Genomic DNA, 11,943 nt, shown 5'->3' with positions numbered 1-11,943 from the left:
TTATTTAGCGTGACTGACACTTTCCATCTGCCACTTTGCCCCTTTAGCCTGTCTGCTTCCTCTGTATGTTTGTTCTGCCTTCCTCTCATTACATCTACAAGATACTGATTCTGTCTCTCTACAGATATCTACTTCTCTTATGTTGTCTGCTTGCTTCTTCTACCCGAGTTGTGTTTACTTGTCTGCCATCTGCATGTTTTTGCACACTCTCTAGCTCTTGTAGTCTACTCATAATCTGACTGTCTCTAATCTGTCTGCTATTTTACACGGCTCCTCTGTCTGCTTACATGCTGTCTCTTACTACCTGTGTATGTTCTTTCCGTCTGCACTTTTGTTGCCTTTGTTGTCATGCTCTTTGGCTGCTTTCCTCTAAGCTTGCGTCTCTCTGCCATCTTTAATTATCTCCCTGTATCCTGGACAGTACAGCGGCTGCTTACAAATACAGATTCTGAATCAGTGAATCTTAAGATTCACTTTTTAGGGGTAGTGGGCAGTACTGACTAGTGCGGCCTACAAGCAGCTGTACAGGATGGTGTACCATTATAAGCAATGAACTTAGGGTTCAAGGGTCTTGTATGAGAGTGATGTCATTACTGCTCATGTACATAAGTCACCACCCTTGCCAAAAAATGCCAACATGTATTCCTATAGCCTGACTAAAGTCGTTTTTTCACAAGGAAGAGCCAAAATACTGGTTAATAGCTGAGGACATTGTAGCTGTATGCTGTATTACCTTTCCTTATAATTATCTATTACCATAAAAACAATATGAGAAGCTTTTTTTTTTTTTAGTTCTATATAGTTGTAAAAGCAGATTTGTGGCTTGAAACATCACTTAGCTGGACCCATTTTCCAATACAGATTAATTTCCATCTTAATGGGAGGAGAGTCCACGGCTTCATTCATTACTTGTGGGAATTAAGAACCTGGCCACCAGGAGGGGGCAAAGACATCCCAGCCAAAGGCTTAAATACCTCCCCTACTCCCCTCATCCCCCAGTCATTCTTTGCCTTTGGTCACAGGAGGTTGGCAGAGAAATGTCAAAAGATTCGGAGTATTCTCTTATGGGGGGTAGTACTCTTCGGAATAGGACTGCAGTTTTAAGTAATCCTGTCAGCCTCTCAGTGAGAGCATGGGTGAAAGTTAGAGTCTGGAGATGCAGGGATAGTCTTTCTGCGAAACCATCCCGATTAACAGCTCCATAAGCAATCAGCGATGACGAGTTTTGCTGCCTGCTTTCTGCTCTCATGTCCATGTCAGAAGCGATGCTACTACCCTGTCACACTTGAAAGGCCGTGTTCCTGTTACACGGCGTAGATTCTGGTAAGATCGTTTCATTTATACACATATGATAACGCAAGAAGACAGGGTCACAGTGTGTCTCCTTTTATCTGTATAGAATCAAGGGTTAATATCCTCTGAAAGAGGGTTATTGAACAGGGGGGGGGGGGGATTTGTGCATAATATTCTTTATTGTGTTTAATGCTGCGATATGTGTGAGATGAGGCTCTGTCAATGTGTGAACAGTTAGTTTCCTTAGAAGATTTTTTTTTTTGCGCATTTTTCTCTTAAGAGCAGGGGCAGTCCTGCATGGCACTCCATGTGACCAGGTGTGGCCTCTTGAACTTCCTCTTTCTTGACCGGCGGTTGCAGGAGATGAAGCGTTTTCTCTGTGGTCCGGGTCATAGGAGGTGGTGAATGCCCCAGCCATTGGTGTATAAAGGTGCCATTTAATCTATCTAGTCCGCAATAAAGGCGCAAGCTATGGAGGACTCTGATATGTTAGAGGGTACTCCCTCTTTATCCAAATCTAATAACTGTGTTTATTGTGAGGAGGTTCAGGTTAATCCGCCTGCTCAACTATGTTCCACATGCTTTAATAAGATTCCAATATCTAAAAAGAATAAGATATTTAGTACAACTGAGCCGTCCACCTCTAAGGGTTTTCTGTCCCACGAGGTGCGTTCCCTACATTAATCTCCGATTACACATGCAGCTTCCCAGGGCACTACTGATCCTACCACGGGAGGGGCCCTTTGGCCGCCAGATTTCGCTGATCAGTTACAAACAACGTTTTTTGCGGCCTTTAATGCCTTGTCACGCCCTGCTAAGCGCAAGCAAAAGGTGAAACATAGCTATCCGTCCCAGGGGTCATCTACTCCATTGGATATCTCTGACAGATTATCTGCTGATGAGGGCGACTCTGACTCTTCAGAGGGCGCTTTTTCTGGGTCGGAATCTGCGATTTCTAGACCTCTGGCTGCGGAAGAGCCAGAGTTTAAGATGGAGTATTTGCACTTTCTGCTGAGAGAGGGGCTTGCTACGTTAGTGGTTCCGGAACCGAAACTGCCAGAGGAACCTTCGATCCCTAAGCTAGATAGGGTTTACGTGGACAGGCTGGTGCCTCAGACCTTCCCGGTTCCCGTTAAAATGGCTAATATTATTAAGAACGAATGGGAGAATCTTGGCTCATCCCTTTCCCCATCTACTTCTTTTAAAAAGCTGTTCCTCGTTCCGGACTCGCAGCTTGAGCTGTGGGAGGCCATCCCCAAAGTGGATGGGGCTATATCCACGCTCGCTAAGTGCACAACTATCCCGCTCGAAGATAGTTCTTTTTGTTAAAGGAGCCCATGGATAAAAAATTGGAATCCATGTTGAGAAAGATGTTTCAACTCAGGGGGTTTGTTTTTCAACCGGCAGCGGCAGTCGCTGCGGGGGCTGGAGCTGCTACCTACTGGTGGGACGCTCTGTAAGCTTTGGTCGAGGTGGAGACTCCCCTCGAGGAGATACAGGAACGAATTAAGGCCTTAAGGGTAGCTAATTCTTTCATCTGTGACGTAAATATGCAGATTATTTCTTCTGAATGCCAAGACATCAGGTTTTTCTGTTCTAGCCCGTAGGGCTCTGCGGTTAAAGTCGTGGTCTGCTGACATGACTTTCAAGTCTAGTTTACTATCCCTACAGTTTCAGTGGAAGGTTGTTTTTGGTCCAGGCCTGGACTCTATCATATCCACCGTCACGGGAGGCAAGGGTGCTTTCCTGCTGCAGGATAAGAAGAATAAGCCTAAGAGGTCTACTTTTCGTCCCTTTCGTTCGGAAAAGTCCCAATGCCAACAGCCTGCCGCGAAAACCGAGCAGTCCAAGGGATCTTGGAAGCAAGTTCAATCTTGGAACAAGGCCAAGCAGAGCAAGAAGCCCGCTGAGACAAAATTGGCATGAAGGTTTGGCCCCTCATCCATCTCTGGATCGTGTAGGGGCAGACTATCTCTTTTCATGGACGCTTGGATAAGGGACGTTCAGGACCCTTGGGATCTGGAGGTCATCTCCCAGGGTTACAGGATAGGGTTTAAGACTCATCCGCCCAGGGGCAGATTCCTCTTGTCAAACCTATCATTAAGACCAGAGAAGAGAGACGCCTTTCTAGAGTGCGTGAGGGATCTCTCCTCTCTCGGAGTAATCGTTCCAGTCCCTCTAGCGGAAAGAGGTTTGGGGTATTATTCAAACCTTTTCGTGGTCCCAAAGAAGAAGGACATGTTTCGCCCGATTCTAGACCTAAAGTGCCTAAACAAATTTCTGTCTGTCCCATCGTTCAAGATGGAGACGATCAGGTCTATTCTGCCCTTAGTTCAAGAGGGACAGTTCATGACCACAATAGATTTGAAGGATGCTTACCTGCACGTGCAAATCCACAAGGATAACTTCAGGTTCCTAAGGTTTGCATTTCTGGACCAAGACTTTCAGTTTGTGGCCCTACCGTTCGGCCTGGTGACTGCCCCAAGAGTCTTTACAAAAGGTTCTGGGAGCGCTGCTCATGGTGGCGAGAGCCAGAGGTATTACAGTGGCACCTTATCTGGACGACATCCTGGTCCAGGCTCTGTCCTGCAGTCTCACAGAGGACCATTCGAGGGCTCTTCTTCTTCTCCTTCGATCTCATGGATGGAAGATAAACGAAGGAAAAAGCTCCCTGGTTCCCTGCAATAGAGTGGAATTCCTGAGGACAATAATAGACTCCATATCCATGAAGATATTCCTGACAGATCAGAGACGTTGCAAGATTGCGTCCAGCTGTCTTGCCCTTCAGACCTCCTCAAGGCCATCAAGGGAATCCCTCTCTCGGTGGATCTTTCCGGGACAACTGTCCCAGGGGACATCCTTCTTTAGACCATCCTGGGAGATTGTTACCACAAGCCTGTCAGGATGGAGAGCTGTTGGGGTGCCAGAAAGGCACAGGGCAGGTGGACTCGAGAGGAGTCACTTCTCCCGATCAATATTCTGGAACTTCAACGCTTTGAGGGCTTGGCCCCTTCTGGGGACATCCCGATTCACCAGATTCCAGTCAGACAACATAAACTCGGTGTCTTACATCAACCATCAGGGGCGAATGAGGAGCTCCCTAGCCATGAGGGAAGTATATCGGATTCTGGAATGGGTGGAGACCCACAACTGTTTGCTGTCAGCAATCCACATTCCGGGTGTTGAAAACTGGGAAGCAGATTTTCTCAGCAGACAATCGTTTCACCCGGGGGAATGGTCTCTCCATCCTGAGGTGTTTTCAGAGATCTGCATCAGATGGGGGACGCCAGAGATACATCTAATGGCGTCCAGACTCAACTTCAAGCTACCCAGATACGGGTCGCGGTCCAGGGATCCCCAGGCAGAGCTGATAGATGCCTTAGCGGTGCCTTGGGAGTTCAACCCAGTCTACATTTTTCCACCGTTACCACTTCTACCTCGAGTAGTGGCCTGCATCAAACGGAAGCAAGCCTCTGCTATTCTGATTGCTCCATCGTGGCCGCGGAGGACGGGGTTTGTGGATCTGGTGGGGATGTCATTGTCTCCTCCATGGAGGTTACCTTGTTGCAGAGATCTGCTGGTTCAGGGTCCCTTTCTACATCAAAATCTCGATTCTCTTAGGCTGACTGTGTGGAGATTGAACGCTTAGTCCTAGCCAAGAGAGGATTTTCTAAAAGAGTGATTGATACTCTCATTCAAGCCAGGAAACCGGTCACTCATCGCATCTATCATAAGGTGTGGAGGGACCTACTTGTCCTGGTGTGAGAAACATGGATATCCCTGGCATAAGGTTATGGTTTTCAGGATCCTGTCCTTCCTCCAGGATGGGTTGTAGAAGGGACTTGCCGCCAGTTTCTTAAAAGGACAGATTTCGGCTTTATCTGTACTGTTACACAAGAAGCTTGCGGAGCTTCCTTATATTCAGTCTTTTGTTCAGGCTCTGTCTAGGATAAGGCCTGTATTTAGAAATTCCTCTCCCCCTTGGAGCTTAAACTTGGTTCTTAAGTTTTTGCAGAGAGCTCCGTTTGAGCCTATGCATTCGCTTGACATTAAAATTCTTTCCTGGAAGGTTCTATTCCTACTGGCTATTGCATCGGCACGTAAAGTCTCTCTGAGTTGGTGGCCTTGCAATGTGAGCCTCCTTACCTGTTTTTTCACGCCAATAAGGCTGTTCTTCGCACTGGGTTGGGATTTCTTCCCAAGGTTGTGTTGAATCGTAACATCAATCAGGAAATAGTAGTTCCTTCCTTGTGTCCTAATCCTTTTTCTTCAAAGGAAAGGTTGTGTCATAATTTGGAAGTGGTTCGAGCCTTGAAGTTCTATCTTCAGGCCACAAAGGATTTCAGACAGACTTCGTCTTTATTTGTGGTGTATTCGGGGAAGCGCAAGGGGCAGAGGGCCTCTTCCCTATCTTTTTGGTTAAGGAGCATTATCCGCTTGGCCTATGAGACAGCGGGACATAAGCCTCCTCAGAGGATCATGGCTCACTCCACTAGGGCTGTGGCCTCTTCATGGGACTTTAAGAATGAGGCCTCTATAGAGCAGATTTGTAAGGCGGCTACTTGATCCTCCTTACATACTTTTGCAAAATTTTACAAATTTGATGTCTTTGTTTCTTGCTTTGGGATTTTTTAGAGCGTAATATTGCAATGTAGGTGCCTCTCCTACACATTCAGAGCCCTGTATAGCTAGATAAACCGCTCTAAAGTAAAAATGTTATCAGTGTTCTCCCCAGGTTTTTTTTAATGAGCACACCACCCTGCTGATTTTACTAACCAAGAGAATGGTTAAAATAATTTCTTGTGCTGCTAAATGTTTGAGGTAAGCTAAATCTCCTGTGATATTCCCCCTTAGATATCAGGTATGGTGTGCATAAAGAAAAATGGAATGTGGTTTGGAGATATAACGCAAAGTTTGCTTAAACCTCTATCTCTGAGAAACAATCAACAAAAGTACATATTAATTATAGCACAGAGAGTGCTTAAACCTCTATAGGTGATCTCTAAAAAACAATCAACTGAAGTCAATAATAATAAGCATATGTTTTAATATACAGAGAATTAGGTCTGGCTATGTGGTTCCGAGGTGTTTATAGGATGAATATAAAATTCATCTACAACTGTGTACGTGTAGTCGTGTCTGTTATATGCAAAGGTACACAGTGTTACTTTATGCGTAGCACTCACTATATAAAATGATACAAGGTATATTTATTATATTAAAAAATTAGGTGCATTTAATATATTAAAACGCATAAATTCAAATAGCCTGAATATTTTTAGTATTTTAGAAATGTCAATAAAAAATGGGGTCGGCCGACCTGATTAGCTAAAATACTCAGGGTGTTCTGAATCCCTGTAATTTAACTGAAATTCCGTGTGTTGGTTGGGTAAATGGTATTCGATTATGTGATACACAGTTCCAATAGTAATCGAATCCTTATTGGTGTTAGTGTAATAACACAGTTCTGTCCATATTTGTATATCCATTAACGAAAACCGGGAATTTTGTCCTGTTTTTGTATATCCGTAATAAGTTTAGTTGAAGGATTTTCTCCTTTTATATATGAATATCCTGCCGTTATGTATAATAGATCTGTGTCCCAAGTAGATTTCCTTAATGGTGTTCTTTCAGCTCTGCGGTCCTGCGTGTACTCAATATGGTCAGAGCAGTGTCCGGGTCTCTGTGTCTCCAAGTTTCTTCGATGTGTAAGCAGCAGTTCAAGCTACGCGTTTCAGACAAGTAATCCGACCTTTTTCAAGCTGTACTACTGTTGGTTTATATTCACTTTATACCCCTTCTGGTCATTTAGTTTGATGGGAAACAGCTGAGGTGATGAAAAAAAATTAGCAAACACCTGTGTACCTACAGTTAAGTGTATGCACAACACAAAATTATCAAATAGTGCTTTAAACTCTGTGTGTGATCCCGATCCAATTGTTATATATTATTTATGAAATTTCTACCACTAAGAGGAAATAGTATATAAATTAAAATACTTTATAAGATATTTTATATAAAATTACATAGACGTTCCAACAGGGGAGTACATAGCGAATAGGGATGGGCGAATGTGTTTATATCCGAATTCGAATGTTAGAACGAATGTTATTGTAGAAATTTGATTTACATAATAGAATGTTGATAAGAACGAATATTCTTAAAAATTCGATTTTCGAATGTTATTTACAGTTTTCGAATGTCACTTTCGAATTCGAATATTACATTTATAAAACACAATTGTAGACTAGAAACACTATTTTGAATGTCACATTCAAATCGAATATCGCATTCAAATCGAATGTCACATTCAAATTCGAATATTACATTTATAAAACACAGTATTAGACTAGAAATACTATTTTGAATTCGAATGTCACATTCGAATCGAATATCACATTCGAATCGAATATCACATTTAAAACACAGTATTAGACTAGAAATACTATTTCAAATTCGAATGTGACATTCGAATTCGAATGTAGCATTCGAATTCGAATATTACATTTATTAAACACAGTTGAAGACTAGAAATACTATTTCAAATTTGAATGTCACATTCGAATTCAAATGTCACATTCGAATTCGAATATTACATTTTGAAATTGAATGAATACATAGCTAAACATTCTATTATTCGAACGAATATTTTCGAATTTTATTGAAAAATTCAAAAACGAAAATTCGAAAATAGAATGTTAGAATGTTATATAAACATTCAAAATTCGATACGAACGAATGTATCAAAATTTGTTTTAAATTTCGAATTTTTAGAAACATTCGCCCATCCCTAATAGTGAAGTTCAAATTTTGATATTTATATAAAACTTTAGAGATCTCAGCTGTGATCACTCTAAAAATAAGGTTAGTCTCTTTCTATATCATTTTCTTTTAAAGCCCTGAGAAAGTGTATGTCTTACACATAGGGGGAATGGTAGATACTATATCCTAACATTTATTTGCTTTGATATATTCCCATTTTACTAACCACCCAGATAAAATTTAAGACAAAACAAGCTAAAATTAGCCAATGTTCAATTTTTTTAAAGATTATTGCACAAATTATCCTTAAATAAATTAATATGTAATTACGCAGTTATTTGGATAACAGAAAATTGCCCCCACCCAGCTACCTCATAATGCCACCTGGTTGGCAAAATCATATGTGGACAACACTGTTAATCTTTTTTTAAAAATGTTGAGGGAACTCACAGTGCTAACGAGACTAGATAATCTCGCTAGACTGAAGAGCATTAGATCATCAGGCACTAGGTCTGCTCTACTTATGTTCTTTCATCTTTCTACTTATGTTCTATTTTCTTTCCATGTTTCTCTTTTCTTCTCATTGTTTCCCCCTGTTGCCCTTTTTCTCTTTGCAAAATTGGTTGAATGTAAAACATCTAATATCAGCTGATATTGCTGTCTGTGTGTCTTACTATAGTGACGTCCAACTTCATAATACAGGGGGGCACAGATTAAAGTTTTAGGCCATAAAACAGAAAGAGGCAATAACATTTTTTAAATACATACATTTTAAGATTAATACCTGTGAAACAGTTTTGTATATAACCTTTTGACTAATACACACAAATAATATTTTCTAAAAATGTCCAGTTGCACAGTGCCAGTTTTAGGTAAGGTTTTGCAGGGTACCTTCTGTCTGCTCTTCTCCTCTCTAGAAAGCACTTTTCTGGTGTGGCTGCCTTGTTTGCCCACCCGGCAGTAGTCCCCAAAGCCCACATTTTTAACATTTTCCAGGGCCACAAAAACAATTTTTCAAAATCTTACTTATGTCTTTTCCAAGGGGTCCCAAAGAGTAGTGTAGAGGGCCGCACGTGACCCACAGGCCACTAATTGGCCATCTGTGCTGTGAAGCTTTTGCAAATACCCCAAATGAACTATAAAGCAAACTTCTAGTCTCTAGGCCAAATCCATATGAAATAAGCAAAAAAATGCATTTATCTGCTCTTATCCATCCTTCCATCTCAAAGTGGGAAAGACTGCTGCCTCCATCTCTTTGTACTAACCAGGAAATTCTCCCTCCTGTAGATTGTTTGCAGTCGTATGTAACAGTCAAGTTAGCTAATATCTAATATTATCTTGTTATTTTGACAGTGGACCTAACCGTGGACACTACATTACCATAGTGAAGAGTCATGGGTTCTGGCTGCTGTTTGATGATGATATTGTAGAGGTTAGTTTTTTTATCTATCTTGATTTTCTCATGTGATATGTCTTTTATAATTTTTAAGGACTGGAGTGAATTAACTGTACAAGTTTTTGTTTTCATTTTTAGAAGATTGATGCTCAAGCCATTGAAGAATTCTACGGCCTAACATCAGACATTTCCAAAAACTCTGAGTCTGGATATATTTTATTCTACCAATCCAGAGACTGAAACTCTGAGACAAAAACAAATAAACAATAAGCAACATAGACGCCAAGAAAGAAAAATAGAAAGTGGTTTGTAGCCTCAAGGATCAAGGTGATAAGAAGGACATAACTGCTTGCAGTGCATATTGCGATAACTTACTGCGCACCTTCTCTGGATTCCAGTTGATTGCAAACGGTGGAACGTTTAACATTTACCATTTACACTCCTTCTGGTGCAGCCGTCTTTGACTCTGAATGGTTTTTTTTGCCTTCCTTCCATAGAGTCCTCAGTGGTTTACAGTGTTTGAGATTCATGCTGAGATTGTCGTGCATTGACCAGGAAAACAAGCCAGCACTTTGTAAAGCACGAGGCAGCTGTAGTTCGGTGCTCTATTAAATTGCAATCAAAGATGTTTAAAGCTGCAATATTTAATATACACAACATTATTTTTTTTTTTTTTTGCTCTTCATATCACTTTTAAACATGTATTGCTTTGACTCATGCAATCAGAAGACTTGAATGCTTGCTGGACTGGTTGGTACATACATGAATCTGAAGACACTGCTGAAGTTCCCATTATGCTGTTACACACTATGCTCTGGGTAATACTACTTTCAATTATGAAAATACTGTCTTTAGAATGAAACTAACCCAATGTATGGGAATTTGTTACATTATTCCTAGTGCCTGCAGTATCTATTCCCAGAGCAAATGTTGGTATAGTTTTTTTTATTTTTTTCTGGCCTGGAGCTTCATTCATATTAATATTTAGTTTTTCACATTAAATTAAAATGCTCTTATCATTCAATTGAACGAAGATAAAGAGAAGCAGTGGCTGAGTTGGGAATCTTTACTGGGAAGAAAAATAATAAAGAACAAAACCAAAACAATCTAAATATAACCGTAAAATCTGTATCGTCTTATTTCATTACTGGTTTAATTTGCTCTTCTATTGATTTTCTGCAAAATAATGTGCTATGTGTTTCGTGTGGGTTTGTTTTGTTTGTTTTTGTCTGTATAAAACAACTTTTAGTAAAGCTGCTTATATTAAAACCTTGTTGGAGGTTTCTGGAAATGAAGCTGTTAAAGGGACATAAAGCAGACTTATTTATAAATGCAGCATAACTCAGTCCCCTCTCCTCATCCACATGAATGTTGCCAAATGCTCAGGCAAATGCTCTGTTTGTTGGTGCTACTATCTGTATTGCCTGCCTGGTGAGAATTGGAGATGTCTCCCTATTAGTCCCATTTGCAAGTGTGCAGGGCAGTTGTGTTAGCAGGAGAGTGGGGACTTTGGTGTATTAAAAAAAATAATCTAAAAAAGAGCATTTTTTAATGTAGGTATATTGGAACTAAATTAATTTCAGTATGGTGTGTCCCTTAAAGCTACTATAATAACTTCATTGTAGAAATGCTGCCTCCTCTTCAATGCCATTGCTTAAAGGGGCTACACACAACTAATAATATATTTCCTTAAAACGTTCAGTGATACACACCCTGATTTTGGTAAAGTTGCAGGGTACCCTCTATCTGCTGTTCTCCCCTTTACAGGGCTCTTTTAATTTGTAGCCACTTTGCCATTCACCAGAATTCCCCAAAGCACACATTTCTCTAGTAAGGTGTATCCAGTCCACGGATTATCCATTACTTATGGGATATTCTCACTCCCAACAGGAAGTTGCAAGAGGACCCACAGCAAAGCTGTTATATAGCTCCTCCCCTCACTACCATATCCAGTCATTCTCTTGCAACTCTCAACGCGCATGGAGGTAGTAAGAGGAAAGTGGTGAAAAATAGTTTATTAACTTCAATCAAAAGTTTGTTATTTTAAATAGTACCGGAGTTGTGCTATTTGTTCTCAGGCAGAGATGGAAGAAGAATTTGCCTGAGTTTTCTATGATCTTAGCAGGTTGTAACTAAGATCCATTGCTGTTCTCACACATGTCTGAGGAGTGAGGTAACTTCAGGGGGAGAATGGCATGCAGTTTATTCTGCTATCAGGTATGTGCAGTTATGATTTTTTCTAGGATTGGAAATGCTAGAAAATGCTGCTGATTCCTGATAAATGTAAGTTAAGCCTGAATACAGTGATTTAATAACGACTAGTATCATGCTTATTCTCAGGGGTAATACCCTTATAGATATGCTATATAAAACGTTTGCTGGCATGTTTAATCGTTTTTCTCTTGTTAAGTGTATCCAGTCCACGGATCATCCATTACTTGTGGGATATCCTCCTTCCCAACAGGAAGCTGCAAGAGGATCACCCACAGTAG

The 11,943-nt window shown here is 40.9% G+C and overlaps 1 protein-coding gene across 1 annotated transcript in view; it reads left to right on the top strand.

Annotated features, from left to right (window-relative positions):
• Positions 1-10,568, top strand: part of LOC128645895 (ubiquitin carboxyl-terminal hydrolase 12) — a 318,379-nt gene extending 307,811 nt beyond the window's left edge. Inside the window, exons 8-9 of the mRNA XM_053699210.1 lie at positions 9,409-9,487; positions 9,590-10,568. Of these exons, the coding sequence (XP_053555185.1) occupies positions 9,409-9,487; positions 9,590-9,691 (181 nt within the window). The 3' untranslated portion in view covers positions 9,692-10,568. The remainder of the gene's footprint in view (positions 1-9,408; positions 9,488-9,589) is intronic.
• The last annotated feature ends 1,375 nt before the right edge of the window (positions 10,569-11,943 follow it).

This window comes from Bombina bombina, chromosome 1 (assembly GCF_027579735.1).
Source record: "Bombina bombina isolate aBomBom1 chromosome 1, aBomBom1.pri, whole genome shotgun sequence".
NCBI classification, from domain to species: Eukaryota; Metazoa; Chordata; class Amphibia; order Anura; family Bombinatoridae; genus Bombina; species Bombina bombina.
This window is presented reverse-complemented; position numbering and strand designations above follow the sequence as displayed.